Below are 21,942 nucleotides of genomic sequence, written 5' to 3'. Positions count from 1 at the left end.
GCTTTGAAAACTTAAAAAAAAAAAAAGAAACTAAAGCCTAGTCTATAGGGACCAAGGGTAGACCATCCTAAAATGTGCCATTGTGACATGCAAGTTGTTTTAAGTTGCAAAAACATCAAGGCATAAAAGCCTCAGGAAGAATCTTTGGCCTCCCACCCTACAACTGCATGGAAGAATTTAGATCATGTGCTCCCAGAAAGATCTATATACCCTTAGCTATATTATAATGTAAAATAGGGGTGACAGACTGGGAGGGAGGTGGCTGAGTCAGTTCAAATTCTATTCATTGTTACTGCATGGCAAAGCGCATTTTTGATTATCAAGCTGTTGTATGTTTTTTCCACATACAACAGCAATAATAGTTTGTTATACAAGCAGTAACAGCATACTCCTTTCCCAGTGTGTGTGTGTGGGGGCGGGGGGAGTCTTTCCACACACACAATACCAAGCAGTTCTTGAGCACTGGTATGGTGTCAACTCTACTGTGATGCTATCTGCCCAGAGACAGCCCCAGATTCCCCAGATGAAGGGCTGCGTCCTAGAAGGCCTCCCCCAATCACAGACGCCAGTCACACACCTCAGGCAGTCCCTGTGCCTCTGACCTACCGGCCACAGATGGGAGGTTTCCACAACCTCCCCCTCAAGTTCAATTAATTTGCTACAGCGGCTCACAGAACTCAGGAAAACATATCAACCAGTTTAATAAAGGACACTGTAAAATCTACAAGTTAACACCCAGATGAGGAGATGCACAGGACGTGGTCCCACACAAAGGAGCTTCTCCCCACGTGGGGCCTGGCGCAGGGGCACGTGCAACATTCAACAGAAATTCGGCCTCTCCACCGACACGTTACTTAGACATACCCTCAGCTGAAGGCTCAGCTTCACTGCTCAGAGGGTCTGCCTGCCCACGCCACTAGGACAGCAGCACAGTTCAGGCAACCGTCTGCCGTTACGACAATGAGCACATTTTCCACTGTTTCCGTAAACACGGTCCTCATTTCAGTCTGAGACCTCATCAAAATGACCCTCCATGTCTATATTTCTATCAGCACTCTTCTCATGAGGACCAGTACTTTCCAAGAAGGCTGGGCTTCTGTGCGGCTCTCCTTAGTCCCCTGGGCTCCCCCGGCCCGGCTCTCCTTTTCACGGTGCGCAGGCTTCCTGCAGGACGCACTGCCCACCCCCGCCCCGGCCGCCATCCATTCAAGAATTCCAATGCTGCTTCCACATTTCTGGGCTTTATTTTGCTAAAAGGGTCACTCTAACTTCTGAAGCCTGACTTTTCTCTTAGCCTGTTTAGTCTACGAAAACAAGCTACCAGAGCTGGGTAGTTTCTAAACAACAGAAATGCGTTCCCAGCATGAGCAGCTGGGAGCCCCAGACGGAGCAGCGGGGGGCTACATAAACCCAGCAGAGGACGCGCAGTGCCGGACGGCCTGAGTGATCGACACCCACGAATCGGCTCTTCAAAAAGTCTCAGATAACGTCAAAACAAAAAATATGTTCGGCGTTAAGGATACTACCTGAAAATCCATCCCACTGCTGACTGATACAAATTACCAAATTATCTGATTTTAAACAAACACTCGGAAAGTAACCACTGAAAAAAATTTTGTGTCTTAGTACTTTCTTGAGTGACTCTTTTGAGGTTTAACTTTTCATTCAAGTATTTTCCCACATTATTGCATCTGTAAAGTTTCCTTCCATGATGAAGATCCATGTTTTTAATGGGCAATGGTCTTTCCACATTAGTCATATTGGTGTTTTCTATCCACTATGCATTTTCTTATGTTCAGTAATATGTGAGGGCTGGGTGACAGCTTTGCCACTTTGTCTTTCAATCTGTACAATTTTTCTCCCATCTGAAAACTTTCATGCTCTCTACATTTTATATTTCACACAAAACTCTTTCCTACATCAGTGGGTAGATCAAGTTTCTCTCTAGTGTGAGTTTTCTGATGTGCAGTAAGGCTTGAGCACAGCTTAAAGGCTTTGCCACATTTTTTGCATTTATAAGGTTTCTGCCCAGAATGAATTCTCTGATGTTGAGTAAATTGTGAGCCCCACTTAAAGGTTTTGTCACATTCTTTACACTTGTAAGGCTTCTCTCCTGTATGAATTCTCTCATGCACAGTAAGACTTGAGGAAGAAGTGAAGGGCTTGCTGCACTCTTTACATCTGTAAGGTGTCTGCCCAGAATGAATTCTCAGATGTTCAGTAAGTTGTGAGCCCCACTTAAAGGCTTTGTCACATTCGTTACACTTGTAAGGTTTCTCTTCCGAATGAATTCTCTGGTGCAAAGTAAGACTTGAGGAACGAGCAAAGGACCTGCTGCATTGTTTACATCTGTAAGGTTTCTGTCCAGAATGAATTATCTGATGTTGAGTAAGGTGTGAGCCCCGTTTAAAGGCTTTGCCACATTCCTCACACTTGAAAGGTTTCTCTCCAGAATGAATTCTCAGATGTTCAGTAAAGTGTGAGTCCCACTTAAAGGCTTTGCCACATTCTTTACACTTGTAAGGCTTCTCTTCCTTATGAATTCTCTTGCGCACAGTAAGACCTGAGGAATAAGTAAAGGATATGCTGCATTCTTTACATTTGTATGGTTGCTTTCCAGTACAGATTCTCTCATAATTATTTAGATAGGAAGACTGACTAAAGACTTTCCCATATTCTTTACATTTGCAAGCTGTCTCACCAGTGTGAATTAATAACTTCTGAGAAATGTTTAAAAATTTTGCCACTTTCCTTATATTTGGGAGGCTTCTCTCCAATGTGGACACCCTGATGCATAATTAAGTCTGACCATTCCTTGAAGACTTGTCCTCATTTATTACGTGGGTAATGGTTTTTCTGGACTCTGAGCTCTCTGATGTTCTCTATGGAGTGGTCCTCTGTTATAATTTATTCCAGGTTCCATAGATTGAAATGTTCTCTCCTGAATGTTAATACCTTGGAAATTATTTAATATAGAGCCCTTCCTAAAGGTCTGCTTACTTTTATTATAATACATGTAAGGTTCTTCCTCATTGTCTGTACACTGACATTAATTAAGCAATATTGGGTGGAAAGAGTCTGTTATCAAAACTGTAGATGTTAGCACGAGTGGGAATTACCACCTGCTCATGGAAGAATGAACCTTTCATCAGGAAAATTTCAATTTCAACATACTGACACATTTTTTTCTCCATTATAGCTTTGGTTCTCATAATTATATGACTGATTATCTATGCATTGCTAGATTTAAAATGATTGAAATTATCATTAGCATGATGGCCCACCTCAATTTTAAGATTTTCCAAGTTTTATTTCTGAGAAAAGTTATGTTTCCAAACTGGATGATGACATTTACTCACAGTAACACTGTTTTCTGCAGCAGTAACTGACTTAAACTGGGTTTTGTTCCAACACTCTTTATGATGCGGGTCCCCATGCGGGAGGGGCTTGTCCCGGGGGCTCCTCCCGTGGCTCTGCACTCCTTCATGACAGCCGTCCTGCCCTCCACGCTCAGCCTCACTGTCCCTGTGTGTCCTTAAGTGCAAATCCCCATGGACACAGCTCCCAGATCTTCCCAATAACAGTTTTTGGAATGAGTCTCTTATGTCTTCCTGAGGGGTAACAAGTCTTTTTGGTAATGAGAAGACACCACTGAAATACATAAAATGAATAAATTATCCTACAAGAATCAAGTACGTATACTTTAAAAACCTATGTTAAACTTAATACTGTACAAGTCTGTACATGTATTGTGGTGAACATTTAGTAATCAGTTGTCAAATCACTATGTTGTATACCTGAAAACAATAACATTGTATATCAACTGCAGTTCAATTTAAAAGACACTGCCAATAGTAAATATATACACAGATATAGAAGCTTGTAGTACTGTTATACTGTGAGGAAACTACTTTTATACTGGCAAGAATTTAAAATGCAAAGCATACAAATAATTATGAATCAATGGATTTACAAGATATAATGTGCCTCCAATAACACTAAGTGATGAGCAGCATATATTAAGGAGTAGTTTTGCTACATGAAGTTGTTCCCAGCTTTAGGCAGATTGTTAAAAATTTAACGTATTCTACACAATATCAAAGAAAATACACATGGAAGACACTTAAAGGGAACGAGAAAGAAAAAAAAGCATGACCACAGAAAAATCACTAAGCAGAAAGGATGGCACAGATGAACACATGGAAAAGACACCTAGAAGAAACACAGAGAAAGATTTTAGAAAGTCAATTGACAATCCTTAACTTCCACTTCAGCAATTAGGTGTAAAGGGACTAAAATACCCAAGGAAAAGGAGAGTGGCTGAGTGGATTAAAAAGATAAAGTCCAACTGCAGGATGTCTACAGGAGACTAACTCCAGCTCTAGAAATACATAGACGCGGACAGTGAAAAGGTTGGAAAATGATATTCAGTACAAAAGGTAACCATGACATGGTAGGAGAGGCCATTTCAGTTAAAATAGACTTTGTGAAAAACTCACAGGACACGAAGATAGTTGCAGTGTAATGATCAATGAGACAGAGGAAAATATTCATGTTATCTGTATTTCTGCATCCAATATCAGAGCTTGCATATAAAGAAAACAAATGCTGACATAATTAAACAAATAGGAACAAAATAATAATAGGAAAATCCAATATCCCATTTTCGATAATGGATAGAATACCAGAAGGGAAGATCAGTAAGGAAGCAGACAACTTGAAACACACAAGACACCAACTAGACATAACAAGTATGCACAACACTCACCAAACAGCAAAAAAAACAATCTTCTCAAGGTCAAATGGAACATGATGGAGGACAGATGACACATCAGCCCACAAAACAAGCCTAAGCAATTGTAGGAACATTTACATCTTACAAAATACCTTCCCTTTTTTGGATATTTTTATTGAAGTACAGTTGATATATTACACTGGTTTCACATGTACAGCAGAGTTATTTGACAATTATATGGATTACTAACTGCTCACCCTGAGAGTGTGGTTCCCATCAGTCACCAAACCAAGATAATACAGCACCTATGAGCTGCATTTCCTATGCTGTACCTCCATCCTGTAACTAACTGATGCTTAACTGGCTGGTTAATATACAGAAGGAAGAATATGCAATGGAAAGAGACAGCCTCTTCAATAAATTGCTGGACAGCTATATGAAAAAGAACAAACCTAGATCACTGTTTTATGTCATACAAAAAATAAAATCAAAGTGGATTAGAAGATTCAAATATATGACTTAAAACCAGAAAACTCCTAGAAGAGAACAGAGCAGTTAAAAGTCTTCAACATAAGCATTACTAATTTTTTTTCAGATATGTGCTCTCCAGGCAACGGAAACAAAAGCAGAACTAAAAAGGTGGGACTACTAAAAGATCTGAACAGCAAAAGGAAAAAAGTGAGCAAAATTGAAAAAAAATGTAGACAGTTGGTTTATGTATTTGCAAATGATTTATCTCCTATGGAGCTAATATCCAAAATACATAATGAACTCATACAAAACCAAGAACGAGGACCTGAACAGACTTTTTTCCAGAGAAGACATGCACATGGCCAGAGACACATGAAAAGATGCTCACCCTCACTAGTTATTGAAAAGCACACCAAAACCACAAAAAGATATCACCTCACACCAGTGAGAATGGCTAGTATCAAAGATAAAAAAATTAATAAGTGTTGGTGAGGATACGGAGATAAGGGAACCCTCATATACTTCTGGTGGAATTGCAAATTGGTACAGCCACTGCAGAAAGCAGGATTGAGATTTCTTAGTAACTGAAGAAAATAATGAACATCAATTCCACTACTGGGAATCTACAGAACCAATCACCAATTTGAAAAGATACATATCCCATCAATTTATTGCAACATTATTTACAATAATCAGCCTATTGTAGCAACTTACATCCATCAATAAATGGATAAAATGTGGTATGTATTTATAATGGAATATTACTCAGCCATGAAAAATAAATAAACCTTGCCATTTGCAACAACATGATGTACTTAGAGGGCATTATGCTAACTGTAGTAAGCCAGACAAAAACAATTACCTCAGGATTTCACTTATATGTGGAATATAAGAAACAAAGCAGAAGTAGACAGAGACCATGGACTGTTGGTATCCTTTGTGGGGGAATTGGGATGGGGTGTATGGGTGAAATATTGGAGGGGGATAAAGAAGTACAAACTTAAAATTATAAAACAGTATCACTTTTTACCACAATGGATTGAATCTAGAAACAATAACAGAAGAAGATTAGTGAAGTCCAAAAAACTGCAGGAATTAAACTACACACTCTTACACCAATTTTCAGAGATGACATAGGCAAAGAAATTTAAAATACATCAAGACCATTGAAAACAAAGACACAAAAAAGCAGACATCAAAACACATCGGATGCAGAGAAACCAATATTAAAAAGAGAAATTCATAGCAAGTAAGTGCTTTTATTAAAAAATGAGAAGCATCTCAAATCAACCACCTAATTTTACACATCAGGGAACTACAAAAATAGTAACACCTAAGTCCAAATTTACCACCAGGAAATAATAAAATCGGGGCAGATATAAATGAAATGGAAAATAGAAAATTAGTAGGAAGGTAAAAAGGAACCACCAAATCTAGTAGTGGTTTCCTGAAAAGGTCAATACTGAGAAACCTTATATAAATTAACAAAAATAAAATGAAGACTAAACAAAAATCAGAGGTTAAAGATGAGACAATATAACTGATGTAAAATATTGGATACTTAGAACACACAGGTAAATTCCAAAAAACATACAATGGACCAAGATTGAATCTTGAAGACATGAAAATATGAACATACTAGAATGGAGAGTAAAAACAGCACTCCCTAAATTCCCCAAGGAGCTTTTGGGGAGAATTTCTCTCAAAGTCAGAGATACACATCTGAAGACTATGGATGTAAAACCCTCAAGAAATAAAAGTAAACAATAGCACAGTGCAGGATTAGGTGACATGAGGAAGCAGGAGTCATTCCTGACACTGAGAATGTTTCAACATAGGAAAAAAATCAACTACTACACTACACCACATAAGAAGAACACAAAAAGAAAAATACATGATTATCTCAACTAACACAGACAAGGCTTTTAAGAAGTTCAACATTCTTTTAAAATAAAAATCCTCAAAAGAAAAAAGGAACAGAAGTAAACTACCTCAACATCATAAAGATTATATGTAAAGCCCAAGGCAAACATGCTCAACTGTCAAACCAAAGATTTCCGTGTCCACACGGGGGCAGGCAAGGGCAACCCCGTCACCTCATCTACTCAACGTACTGCGGGAAGCCCAGAGCAGAACAACTGGGTAATAAAAACAAACTCCACTCAAGTTTATGTACAAGAAATAAAAGTATCTGTCTGCAGATGACATGACATTATATATAGAAATCTCTAATATTCACACACATACACAATCACTGTCAGATCTGTTTAAACAAATTCAGCAAAGGAAATAAAAAATCCATAAACAAAGTATCACTTGTCCAAAAAATTAGTTCCATTTACAAGAGAATCCAAATGGTAAGTCACTTAGGAATAAACTCAACCAACTATGTGAAAGTCTGTTTGAATGAAAATGAGTAATATTTCTAAAACTAAAGATGATAAGAATAAAAGGAAAGACATCCCATATTCATGGAATTAATATAAAGATGCCCATATTAGCAAAAGTGGCGACCAGATGCAACGCAATCTGTATCATCTCAATCACTTTTTTCCCCCAGAAATACAGAACAAATCCTAAAGTGCATGAAAATCTGGAGACCAAGCACAGTGAAAACAAACTTCAAAGGAAGTAAGGCTTCGACTCGATTCCAAATACCTAACAAGGTGACAGTAAACCAGAGACCAGGACTTGCATAAACAGAGATATACAGAGTACCTGAATGAAACAGATGCCAGAAAGAAACCCCCACATCCTGATCAAATGAGCTTTGACAGAGCGCCAAGTGTACATAATGGAAAGGAGTTGTTTTTTTTTAATCAACAATGGTGCAGGGAAAATGGAATATACACATGCAAAAGAATGAAGTAGGACAGTTTGCTTATATCATTTCCTAACACAAAAATCAACTAACTCACTGTGGATTAAAAGTAAATATGCAACACTTGTAACAGTAAATAAATCTAGTAGCAGAAATTATGGGGGAAAGGTTTACAACACTGCATTTAGCACCAATTTCTTGCATGTAATATCAAAATGAAAGAGAACAAAACCAAAGTACATAAATGAACTACATACAACTGAAAAATACCTGCACATCAAAGAAAACAATTGACACTGAAGAGGACACCTACAGAAAGAGAGGACATATGTTCAAACCACAGACCTGTTAAGATGTTCCTATCAAGTGTGTGTAATGATAAACCTCAAAATCTAAAAGCTGCAATTTAAATGATGAGCATAGGACTGAACAGACATGCCAAGGAAAACATGTGAATAGGAAACCAGCACAAGAAAAGATATACCAATAACTAGATAATTACTGTACCAATAATTAGATAAATGCAAGTCAAAACCAAAATGAGTTAGCTCTTATCTGTTACACTCACTTTTATCAATCAGAAAATGACCGATGTTTTGCGATGATGTACAGAAACTGAAGCATTTATATAGGATTGGTGGTGATACAAAATGGTTCAGTCACTATGGAAAATGGTATGGAGGGCCCAGGAAAATTAAAAACAGAATTGTGATATGATCCAATAATCCCACTTCTTTGCAACAACATGGATGGAGCTAGAGGGTAGTATGCTCAGTGAAATAAGCCAGGTGGAGAAAGACAAGTATCAAATGATTTCACTCATATGTGGAGTATAAGAACAAAGAAAAAACTGAAGGAACAAAACAGCAGCAGAATCACAGAACCCAAGAATGGACTAACAGTTACCAAAGGGAAAGGGACTGGGGAGGATGGGTGGGAAAGGAGGGACAAAGGGGAAAAAGGGATTACGATTAGCAGACATAATGTGGGGGGGGGCACAGGGAGGGCTGTACAACAGGGAGAAGACAAGTAGTGACTCCATAGCATCTTACTACGCTGATGGACAGTGACTATAATGGGGTATGTGGGGGGGACTTGATAATAGAGGGAGTCTAGTAACCATAAATGTTGCTCATGTAATTGTACATTAATGATAGCAAAAGAAAAAAGAGGGAAAAAAAACGAAATCGAAGACATAAGTAAATGGAACATAAATTCATGGATTGGAAGGATTAAAGTTAAAATGTCAGTGCTTCCAAACTGCCACCTATATAGTCAATGCAATCCCTATCTAGGTTCCAGTTATGTTTTTTACATAATTAGAATAGACAGCCATAAAATTTATATGAAGCCACAAAGGACCCCAAATAGCCAAAGAAATCCTAATAAAGGAAAACAAATTAGGAGGCACCACACTCTGATTTTAAGCTGCACAATAAAACTGGTCACCAGTCCAATATGATATTGGCAGGAAAACAACAGACAGTGAACCAGAATCAAGAGCCCAGAAAACCATATTGGATCAACTAAAATTTGACAAGGAGGCCAAGAATACTAAAATGAAAAAAGACAATCTTCAATAAATGGTGCCGAGCTAACTGGATACTCATATGTGAAAGAACAAAACTAGACCCCTATCTTATCTCACTCACAGAAATTAACTTGATATGGATGAGACTTAAGGCCTGAGACCATGAAACTCCTGTAAGAAAACAGGAACGATCATCCCTGACACGGGTCTCGGCTCTGACTGTTTGGATATGACACCTAAAGAACACAAGCAACAAAAGCAAAAATAAACCAGTGAGGCTACATCCCATGAAAAAGTATCTCCATGGCAAAAGAAACCAGCAACAAAGCGAAAAGACAATCTATGGAATGAGAAAAAATATTTGTAAGTCATCTATCTGATAAGGTGTCAATATCCAAATTACATAAAGAACCCATACAACTCAATAGCAAAAAGAGAAACAACCCAATTAAAAAATAGACAAACGACCTGACTAGACATTTCACCAGACATAGAAAACCCCAACAAGTACAAGAAAAGATGCTGACCATCACCCATCATTAGGGAAATGCAGACTCACATCACCGTGAGACAGCACCTCACACCTGTCAGAATGGTCACCAAACAGACAAGAGCCAACACGGGCTGGCCAGGGAACCCTTGGCACTGCTGGTGGGGTTCTACATTGCGGCAGCTATTATGAGAAAATACAGGGCATTCTCAAAAACTAAAAATGCCTTATCATAGAGCGATTCTAATTCTGGGAACTATACAAATGAAACACAACACTAACTTGAAAATATCAGCACCCCCACCCCCACATGTTAAAAGCAGCATTATTTACAACAGCTTATGTATGGAAAAACCTAAATGGCCGTCAATATATGCATGCATGACTGAAGAAGTTGCGGTACATATATTCAATGCCATGTATGTATTTTTTCAGCCATTTAAAAGAAAAAGGAAATCCCAGCATTTGCAATAATGTGGATGGACCTTGAAAAGATTATGCTAAGTGGGAGAAGACAGACGAACACAAATACTTCATGATCTCACTTACCTGTGGAATTGAAAAAAAAACTCACAGAAAAAGGTATCAGACTTGTGGTGAATGGAGACAAGGTGTAGGGGCAGAGGGAACTGGGGGAAGGTGGTCAAAAGGTACAAACATCCAGCTGTAAGGTACACGAGAACGGGGGAGGGGAGGAACCGTAAACACAGGGGGGCCGCTAACCCGGCTGAACGAGGCGGGGGAGCTCAGGGGGTCGGTCCTGAGAGGCGTCAGCACCGGCAGAAATCCCTTCTCTTCTTTTTCTTTTCTTTTTACTCATCTACTAAATATGGATGTTAGCAGAACATGTGCTGATCATTTCACAATGTATGTCCATAAAACCATCCTTCTGTACACCCGGATCAAATACGCTGATGTACGTCACTCACTGCGCAAGAGAACTGGGAAGCACACTTCCACGGGACCAAACTGAAGGCCCTAACGTGCGCCTGTGCGCAGTCAACCAACATTTGACAAGGGATGCAGAATACTCAATGAAGAAAAAGCAGCCTCTTCAATAAATACCAAAGAGAAATCTGGATATTCATATGCAAAAGAATGCAACTGCAGCCCTATTTTACCCAACTCACTAAAAATTTATCTTGAGATGTACTGAAGACTTCAACTTAAGACTTGAAACCATAAAACTCCTAGAAGAAAACATCTGAAGAAAAGTTCTTTGATACTGGTCTTGGCAATGTCAGATACGGCAGCAAGAACAGAAGCTATGTAAGTAAAAACAGACAAGTAGGACCACATCAAACTGGTAAAAAATTAAAAGCTACCCAATAGCTAAAGAAACAATCAATAAAGTGAATAGGCAACCTACAGCATGTAAGAAAGTACTGGCAGAACATGGACCTGATAAGGGGTTAATATCCAACATATACGATTTCCCATAAGACGATAGGAAAAAAAATCTGATTAAAAAATGGGCAGAAGACCCAAATAGTCCTTTTCCCAAGACAGATTTTGAATGACCAACAAACACATGAAAAGATGTTCAACACTGCTGCTCATCAGGGAAATGCCCATAGAAACCACAGTAAACTCTCTCTTCATACCTGTTAGAATGGCTACTATCAAAGGGAGGTACAAGGGCTGGTGAGGGTGCAGGAAAAAAAAAGGGATCCTGTGTAGTGTCACAGGAATGTCAACTGTTATGGTCACTCTGGAAAAGTTATGAGGACTCTTCACAAATCAGAACCACAACTACCATGTAATCCAGCAATTCCACTTCTGGGTGTGTATCTGAAGGTGATGAAATCAGGATTGCAAAGAAATGCATGCAGTCTGTGTATCCACTGCACTGTTGTTTCCATAAACTACTAAGACATGGAAAAAACTCAAGCGTCCATCAATGGATGCATGAAATGTGAGCTATATCTTTAAACACACATGCACACATACAATGGAATTCTATTTAGTTATCAAGGAGGGGAGTCTGTCATTTGTAACCAGTGGATAAATCTTGAGGTCTTTAAGCTAAGTGAAATAAGCCAGAGAAACACAGATACTACATGATTGCACTTATATGTAGAATATTAAAAAAAAAAAAAAACAAAGGCACAAAGCAGACAGGTAGTTGCCAGGGGGCTGCGGGGGGTGGGGGGATGGGAGGAAGGGGAACATGGAAACTGTACCAACTCCCAAGTATAATATGGATTAACTTCTGGGGACATTAAATGTTTAACACAACCCTTTGAAATGGGCCAGAAACAGAGTTTTTACAAGTTACTGCTCATAAAATTAACAGGGAAACTGTCACCCAAACAGGGACCATAAAAATAACAAACTGTCAGAAGACACTTAACAAAGATGGGCAGTTATGAGGGACCACTGAGCCGTTTCCCCTGGAGGCGCCAGTGAGTTAGTCAACAAGGCATTAATGAAGCGGCTCAGCCTGTTGGTGCCAGTGCAATTCTTTATCTTCATGCCATCCTCCATCCAGGTCATGAAACGGCCTCCCACCCACTCCTTTCTCATAAAAAGTCCTTGCTTCCCTGCACAGGTGAGACATTTTTTCTGGTGGCTGCTCTGCAGTCCCCAAATTGCAATTCTAAGACCCCCAAATAAAGGCCTTGTTTTCTTTTTCAGTTTTTCCTGCTCTTTCTCTGTCTGTAGTGTGGATTTCAGAATTTAAGATGGGGTTAACACTATCTTACGCCACTGAATTTCTGAAAGTACCACGAATCTAGGGTGAAAGATGCAGATCACTGCAGAAAGGGGAGGTTAAAGTCAAAATACAACATCACAAAGATTGTTTCTAGACCAGAAAACCCCTGATCTTTTCCTTAACATCAGGGATCTGACACACTGTCCTACAAAGCAGAAGCCTCCAGGAGACTTTCTTCAAACTAAGGAAATAAAAGTTTTGAGAGCAGATCAGGAATTCTGGAAAGCAGCTCTTATCCTCACCCACAAAGACCATGTTCCTGTAGTTCTCCTGCATCACGTCCCGATACAAGGCCCGCTGGGCAGGGTCCAGGCATTCCCACTCCTCCTGGGAGAACCTGACGGCCACGTCCCTGAAGGTCAGCAGTCCCTGATGTGTAAAGAACAAAGAAAAGAACGACCAAGTTTACACAGTGGCTATGAAGAGAGTTCATAATTTAACCCAAAGTGCACAGAGAAGGGTAAGGGCACTGGTTAGGACCTGGGGGGGTGACCTGCACCACCTTACACAAGCACTCATCTATATGATCTTCCCTTAATGCTGAGCAAAAAGGATGATGTAAATCCACAAAACCACTATAGATCCTATGATTAGATCCTATGATTATATGGGGGATGAAATATATAATTGAGGAATCAATATAGGCATATATATTTTTATGTACTTAATTTATAGCTGACCTGTTTTATTTCTCAATGGCAAAGTCATGGTGCATTAAAGTGTACCTCTCAAATTTAATACAATACAACAATGCACTAGAGATCTTTAAAGTGAGATGATGATTCAGGTTTTCTGGGCTGGGTCCTGAGTTTCTGTATTTCCAGCAGGCTCACTAATGATGCTAAGGGCCACATTTTTGAGTTACAAAGCATGGGAAAATATTCATGGGGCTTTGAACTAGAAGCTTTATGGCAAATGCAGTCTCTAGTATCACAGCAAGAGAGGCAACCATAACCCTTTTAGAATTTACTATATGCTAGATATTACTCTAACAGCTTTTCATGAATTGATGCACAATACACAAGAATAATCCATGAAAAAAATATTAATCTCCCTCATTGATGAGAATATTTTGTTAAACATCCAATAAATGATAGAGCCTGGGTTTTAACCCAGTTTACCTAACCTAGAATTTATCCAAGAAGGCACTTGTATCAATATTTACAACCATACTGTCACACTGGATTTATTGTCCAGTCAGATTTTTCTCATTTACAGAACAGGCTCTTCAGCCAGGACTTGACTGCATAGTCACAGAAGGACATCTCCATCGAGACTCACATTAACAGGCATAGACGTAAGCTGACTAATGTTCACTCCAGGTGGGTTTGGATCGCAAATACCATGAAAAGGACTAATGACCAAAAATTAGGGAGCAAATTCCAGAAACTTTAGTACATTCCCATACTTCAACAGTACTAATCACTGGTACCGCACAGATGGCTCAGTAAGTCCTCCTATGGAAACATCTCCAAATTAGCCTACAACACGCAACGATACAGAAAACAGTATTTACGTTAAGCAATACTAACACACCGTGATCCTGTGGTAGGGACTCTAAATACAATACCCGTTTTACAGACGGGGGAACAGATGCACAAACAGACGCACAGATAAACCATGTGGCGGAAGCCACACGAGAGGGGACTGCAGGGTTGCCGACCCGGACCCCCACCCCCGGAGCTTCTGCGGCCTCCACGGCAGGCCACCTCCCGTGATGCCCACGAGGACACAAAGCTCAGAGCATCGCACCGGAGTGGGGCCTCCTGAAGAGCGGAGCATAAGGGGTCCGGGAGGGGGCTTGGCTTTGTTATTTTATTTCTAGTCCCTGATTTTCAAATCCATTCTTAGTTACTGCTATTTATAAAATGATACGGAAACTTTTATGTGAATATGAAACTAATGTTAAGTATAGAATAGATTAAAAACAGAGCTTATAAAAGAAAACTCATCTAACCTCTTAGATTTCTGAATATCTAAGCATTTCTAAATATTGCTTAGATGGAAAAATTTGAAATATAAGCATCAGGGGAAAAAGCAATTAGTTGATTACCTACAAAGATGCAGGGACTACAGTCAATATGATGTGATGTTTGAAAAAAAGTAAATGTTACAACATGGGACGCAGTCATGCTTAACTTTTAAATATGTACCTTAAATCATGTACTTGTAAAAGATAAGGAAATATAAATAAATGGGAAAAAGACCCTGCGGAGACCACACCTTGTGGAAAGCCACTCCCACCGCCCTGGTGTGGACAGATTCCATCCCACATTAGTTTCAATGCAAATGCATCATTATGCATACAATGCTCAAACAAACCTAATGACCTCTACTTGTTTTATTAATGCCTGCCTTTTTCTTTGGTAGATCGAAAACTACTTCCATTATGAGTCAAACCTGTGAACCTGTATTACGGATTCCCTCTTCAAGGCTTCTGTCTTCCTCACCAGAATCACTCCACTTCTACTATGTGTTTAGACTATTTTCACTTGAGTTTCAACCGAAGGTGTGAAGAAAACATCGTCACTTTCTTCCCTGAAAAACTTTAGGAAATAATCCCGAGAGAACTGTGAAAGCTTACAGGGTTCTTGCTCCGGCCTGACGGGCAGGCTGAGGGTCTCCGGCAGGAGCCGGCCAGGCAAGGACACGGGGTCACCTTAGCATGGGAAAAGACTTCTTCAAAAGAACAAAACACCTTAACCATAAAGAAGAAATGACAAATTGATCCTATTAGAATTAAGAGTTGGTGCTCATCAAAAGGCACCTAGACAGGTATTAGCTGGACACATGGCGGAGGGGTGGAACGGGCACCAGGAATAGACTCACAGTCTGCATATGTGAGTGTCTCCTGTAAATCACAAGGGAAAGACAGGTGGCACAACTGGGAAAAAATGGTGAAATAAATGAACAGACACTTCAAAAGAAGGGTTTACCCAGTGGTTAATAGACATGGGAAAGGCTGCTCACGTTCCTTACTCATCAAGCAAGTGCAAATAAAGCCACCACCAGGGACCCCTGCACAGTCACCCGATGCTACAACAGAAATGACAGAGAACATCACAGGGGAATGAGGAGGCAAGTAAACCAAGAATATCATCACCTGCTGCTGGGTGTGAAACAAACACACACATTTTTGGAAAATTGTCTCTTAAAGCTGAACAGATGTAAACCTCAGAACCAACATCACCACAACTGGGCATAGATCAAAGGGAAAGTGCTACCAAGTCGACACACATTCCAGCACTTGCAAAACAGCGCTGCTCACAACAGGGCCAAACAGAAAATCACTCACATGTGCTTCATCAGTGTGACTCAACTGCATGACTTCACAGTGAGATTCAACCACCAACAGGAATGAATGATCACTAACACCACCACCAATAAATCACAAACAATACGTGTCAGAAATCAAAATAGCAGGGTTCATGTTATGATTCCATTTATATGAACTGGAAAAGGGGTAAGAGATTTAGATGTTCCGGGTCACAATATCAGCCACCCTAAGGACAGTGACTGGGAGGAGCTGTCTGCCCAACACTCTCCCGTTATTTGAAAAGGAATTGTGTAGAGGCAGTTCAGTCTGTGGAATTTTACCTAGTCCTCCACGGATGACCACTGATGCATAGCAATTCATTTTTTTAATACACGTCAGCAATTAAAAAAAAATTTGGAGGGATGTGAATAGATGTAATTATTCTCTTATATTATCAAGGCATCGTGAAAAGTACTAAATAACTCCACACTGATCAGTTTCTCAAAGTATGCAGCAGTATCTAGGTTAAGACCTTTGAGGTACAGAAAATACAACATCCAAAAATAGATTGAACAATAATCTAAAAACTTAACACAGAAAACAAAATGAGGAAATAGAACAGTGCTGTGAAGAGCACACAGTGAGTTAATACATCCAATCCCAAATATTTATTGTTATTCTAGACACACATAAACTTGAACATTCCTGTGAAAATCAATTGTTTTGACTACATTCAATTACTCTCAAGACACATAATAAAATGTAAGAGTTAAAGTAGGAAGTTAAAAATTCATTCCATGTAATTTTAAACATTTTTGACATGTGGTCTCATGATGTCTCTCTCCAGTGAGAGACATTTATGTCATTATCCAGCCTGTCCTCTAGATATTCTGTAAGATAAACTTAACACAGGGATTTCTTGATCCTGTTCTTCCCCAAGATGGTGGTTCCCCTCAAGCAGTGGGGACAGATCAGTTAGGACTGCTCACCCTGCCTGAGGTCAGTTATTGGCTGATGACCATAAAATGTGTTAGGAATCTCACTTCCTAACTTCTTGGTTTTTAAAATGGAATCTTAGCCTTAGTATGGAGTCCCTCCTGTTCTTACTATACTGTTTGTATCCCAGCATTTTTCATCATACACAGGAAAAATTAATCCTGATGCTTGTCCCACATCCCAGCCCTGCCTCATAATGAGTGAGTCAACAACTGGATATTGTGAAAACACATGCAATATTCATGTTTCTGATAAGATGAGAGTGTTTTTTTATTCCTTATTCAGGTAAAGCAGAACCAGGATACACTAGAGTTGCAGGTCACGAGCACAAAGGGGCTGACATGGAAAAAACAGAGCAAAGAGTGCAGACATGTTCACTATCACCCGATGGGATGATTAAATAAGAGCCCAGCGTATGTGAAAGATGAGAGAATTAGAGTAAAAAGCTACAGATTTCCTCAGCAGAGCAAGGATGCTCCAGGTGGCTCTGGACTCGGGGGAAGATCTGCAGGGGATATTTGTCCTGTGAACGTGTGGCAGCCCCTGTACAGGGTGAGAACAACGGAGCCTCTGGCCCAGAGCACGAGCCCCACACACACAATGTCCAGGTGTGGCAGCAATGCTGTAAACAGGGAGACTCCGATCTTGTCCTTCAGTCCAACAGAGCAGCGCCCACACTGTCGTTTCCTGGTGATGCTCGTGCTGATCCACTTGCCAGTCACGCCACCAGGGAAAATGGCGTGGATCAGCATGGTCAGAATCCAGCACAGGATGCTGGAGGGGCCCATGCAACCCGGGGCATTCCCCTTCAGCTCCGCCCACCTGGGGGTCCAGGGGCTGATGGGTGATGGCCTGGGAGACACTCAGGAGGCAGGTGCTTTCAATGGACACAGCCCTGGCCACACTACGATCATCACAGAAATGAAGTCTGTATCTAATGTCTTTGGGGAAATGTCTCAACCCAAAAGCTGCCGTTGTCTGCAGAATTCAGATTTGGAGAGAATGACAAAGGATTTGCATCTTATCCTGCCCCCAGTGAGGTGCCAGAAGAGATCATGGTAAAGAGAGAAATTCCTCATGATTCCAAGTAGAGGCTGGGAAAGAAGATCATCCCTAGTGCCACACCCATGGCAGGGCAGCCATCCCGTCAGCTCTCAGTGACTGATACTTGTCCTCAAAGCCAAGGGATCCTGCATGGAAAAAAGAGACACAGGCTCCATGCAGAGTGCCAACTGAATTCCAATATTCTCCATTTGTTCATAGTTTTTAAATTTTTTGTGTTTATTAAGAGACTTTCAAAAGTTGAATACATAGCCTTCAGAGAGAACTTACAATGTATCGATCAGTGCTATGAAGACTGTATGTGTGGTGTCTTATTTATTCTTCATAAATTAGACACCCAAACTACCATTACATTATAAATATAAAGGGAACTTAGACACAGATGGGTTAAAATATTTGCCTGAATTCCGGTACTGGCTGGGGCAGCACATGGCATGTGAAAATGCCTGGCTGGTACAAAACCAGTGCATGAGACTGTGAGCTACACAGTGGAGCCTGTTAGCCACTGTTGGGGAGGAAGAAATTTCCTCTACCCCTGTTATTCTAGCTGGTCTAGGAATGAAACTGAGACAGATTAACAGGGGAAAAGAGCCAAAGTTTAGCTTCCTATGTCTGGGGAAGCCACAGATATGGGTCCCACTGCAGTCAGGGAGAATGAGGGGTGTACGTCATCCTGACCCCAGAAGCGGGTAGGGGCCTGAGACATCAAGGGAAAAGGGAAGCAGTTCACAGGGCTATGAAGAGAGTAAAGATTTGGTAAACAAAATACTTGACAGGCCACACAGAACTAGTGGAGTACTGAGAGAAATTTTAAGAACCAGACTCAGGCACACGCTTCCCAGCCCACCCGCCCAGTTCACATTCTAATGCAGCTGTCCATGGTGTGAGCTCGCCTCCGGGGGCACCTCCTCCACCTCATTTTTTATGCAGTTGTTGGGGGACAGGGAGGGAGGTCAAGGTACCTTGTAGATTCTTTTGTGCCTTGACAGTTTTTAACTCAAAATACTCTGCACGTCACAACGGCACAACTTGGGGCAGCCTGCCCTTGGTCCCTAAACTAGCTTGTCAGATACACATGTGCATTTAGTGTTGATACTTTGTCATAGCTTTGTTGTTTGGTTTTAGATTGGTGATAATTTTACAATTTGAACTTAACAAGGTTCCATGTATATGCATAGGTTTGTTCTATAGACCAAAATCAATGATGGATGAAGAATTAGAAACCTTAATAAATGCAGATGCATGGTTTGAAAGTTTAATACTACAGGAACCTGCCCCAGACTGAGATGAACTTGATGAAGGGAAGAATGGCTTGACCTGAGAAGGGGGGTAAAAAGATTCACTTGCATTGACGCCAGGAAAAAACTTGAACTGGAAACCATCATAGCAACTATTGAATAAACTCATGCCATATCCCAAGTTACAGACCTGAAACAATACAGCATGATAAAATAGTGTAGGGTAGAAATTAAATTATGACTATTCTCAGATTGTATACCACATGCTTCCTAATACCCATATATATAAAATTATAAGCAATGATGATGGCTTTTGAAAGATATTAAAATATTAGTGACATATGCACAAAACTGAATCTCCAAGGCATAAATTCTTGTATATTTCATTAACATTTTTCTGAATTGATATTAGACTATTTTTCAATCAAATAGATGATCACAAAACCATTCAATCCTGACACCTATTGTATAAAACTCAGAAAGTTACCTTTTCCATAAATGCTGTTTCCCTAAATTCAGGAGGGAAAAGTCAAACAAAAATCTACAGACCACAAGTGTAATCAGTATGACCACAATAAATGTCTCCATTAATTGCATCTCATGTCCAATCAGAGAAAACTTTTCTAGTCTGGCAGTTATAACCCAAATGCACTGACTGACTCTATTCAGACAATATGGTCCAAACAAATTCATGGGACTTTGAACCTAGCTGAATCCTCTAGTTTGTGTTGCTCTTGTCAAGAAAAAAGTGCTTAAGAGAGGCCTGACTTTGTCTAATGTTTGGTAAAAGTTTTGTAAGCAATCTAGCATGGTTGTTAGGAATGTGTAAACAAGTGTAGAAACATATTTTGTGCTCTCATGAGAGATTGTGCTGTAAAGTACATTTACTTAATTTGCATAGGACGAATCCTCTGGCTTGAGGATTATCATGATTTTATTGCTGTTGCTATTGTATGTTTGTTTGGATGGAGGAGGGGAATGAGTAGATTGTAAAGTGAGATTTCTGGAGGGGTGGCCTGTGGGTAAAATTGTTACATTTCCAGAATATCTCACTTGGCTTTACTGCATCTGCACATCCTCCAGGGTGGAGAGAAGTTCATCTCCATGTCAATGGGTAATTACCTGGGCAACCGAGGGCGAGGGCGCGTCTGAACCTGAGAGGTTAAGAGGAGGGGGCTTGCTTGCTTGCTTGCTGGCTTCTTCCAGAACAGAGGAGAAAGCCCAGGACTGCAGTTTGTGAGCAATAAACGGATTTTTTTAAACTTTATTTCTCCCTTTGACTGATTTTGGTTTTTAAAGGTATTTCGCCCCGGGATTTCCTCTCCCTGGACTTACAGCTACTCCTACATTAAGTTATGAGCAAGGTCCCGGGAGGGGTCTTTCTCCCCCTCCTCCACACCCTCGGACAAGGACACAAAGCGAGGAGGGACAGGAGAGAGAGTCGCTGAGCAAGGGGACAGTGCGCTGTGCAGAGAGCGCGGGCATCCGGGGTGGGGGTGGGGGTGGGCCAGCCCCGCTTATCTGAACGCTCGGTTTTACAGGAAGTGGAAGGGCCGGGTTAGCAGGTTCAAATCAGCTCACTGCTCGGGCTCTGTGCAGGCTCCGACTCTAATGCAGACAGGAAAACCCACCGTCGGGGACAGGGCAGATTTTAATGATCTGAGAATGAGGAAAGGTCATTCGCAAACTAAGTCTCAGTGTCCTTTGAGCAGGAGTCACCCTTGGGTATTTCCCAAATGTCTTTCATTTCTTTTTAGGCAAAGAGAGGGTGTAAACCTACCTAGAATGGCTACTGGCTTTCACCTCTCCCTTCCTTTCTGCTGCTTGTATCTTACTGCCTACTCTAACAAGCAAAGACCTAAATCTCCTGAGCAGGATTTTCAGAGATGCATGTAAGAGGAAGAAAATGCTGCCAAAATTTTATACTAGTTCAGTGGACTGATTTACACAACCCAGCTTCACTTAAATTTGACTCACCTGCACAATTCAATGCCAACAGGTACAGATGATTCTGTAGAAAAGTAAACATAAGTAAATACTGACACCCCAGTCATGACCAGCAGTAGGAACAGAACAGCATCCGGAGGGGGAAGATCACAAATAAAAGCACGAAGGTCACATATAAGAGGCAGCTTTTGCTCTATGTTTAACTGTCAGAGAAGCTGGTAAAACTTAATTCATAAGCACTGAATGATGACCATAGTTCTTCAAATCTATTATTTTTCCTGAATTCTGAGCAATAAGCCCTGGATGCAATTCCTGCTGAGCAGGGTCCAGGCATTGAGAGAATTCTGTGGCCACAACCCTGAAGGTGAGCAGTCCCTGAAATAAATAGCATTTACAGGTTGGCCTTCAGCAGAGGTCATAATCTTTCCTAAAGTGAGAAGACACAGTTAGTAGAACTGACTCTAACTGCGGGTAATCTATAGATTTATCCAAAGACACCCCCCCCAGCACAGTAAGATGCCCTGAGTGTGTTGTCTGATTCTCAGGGAAGATGACCTATGACCCACAGAACCACTGAAAAAGCTGTTTCCTCAAGATCAATTATGCATTACAGGTAGGGACACAGGCACATACAGTTCTGAGTGCTGCATTTACAGCCTACAGATTTACTTGTGTATAT

At 40.6% G+C, this 21,942-nt stretch overlaps 1 protein-coding gene across 3 annotated transcripts in view; it reads right to left on the bottom strand.

The window, feature by feature from the left end:
• Window positions 1–684: 684 nt before the first annotated feature.
• Window positions 685–21,942, bottom strand: part of LOC118909879 (putative zinc finger protein 56) — a 28,551-nt gene continuing 7,293 nt past the window's right edge. For 2 of the 3 annotated variants that reach the window (XM_036880657.2, XM_057496415.1), the window contains exons 2-3: window positions 13,007–13,133; window positions 685–2,563 (exon numbers count right to left, since the gene is read on the bottom strand). In XM_036880657.2, coding sequence (XP_036736552.1) covers window positions 1,899–2,563; window positions 13,007–13,133 — 792 coding nt within the window. In that variant the 3' untranslated portion in view covers window positions 685–1,898. Of the gene's footprint in view, window positions 2,564–13,006; window positions 13,134–21,293; window positions 21,328–21,942 lie in introns of all 3 variants that reach the window. The other variant, XM_057496414.1, reaches the window with a different exon arrangement.

This window comes from Manis pentadactyla (genome assembly GCF_030020395.1).
Source record: "Manis pentadactyla isolate mManPen7 chromosome 15 unlocalized genomic scaffold, mManPen7.hap1 SUPER_15_unloc_1, whole genome shotgun sequence".
NCBI lineage: Eukaryota > Metazoa > Chordata > Mammalia > Pholidota > Manidae > Manis > Manis pentadactyla.
This window is presented reverse-complemented; position numbering and strand designations above follow the sequence as displayed.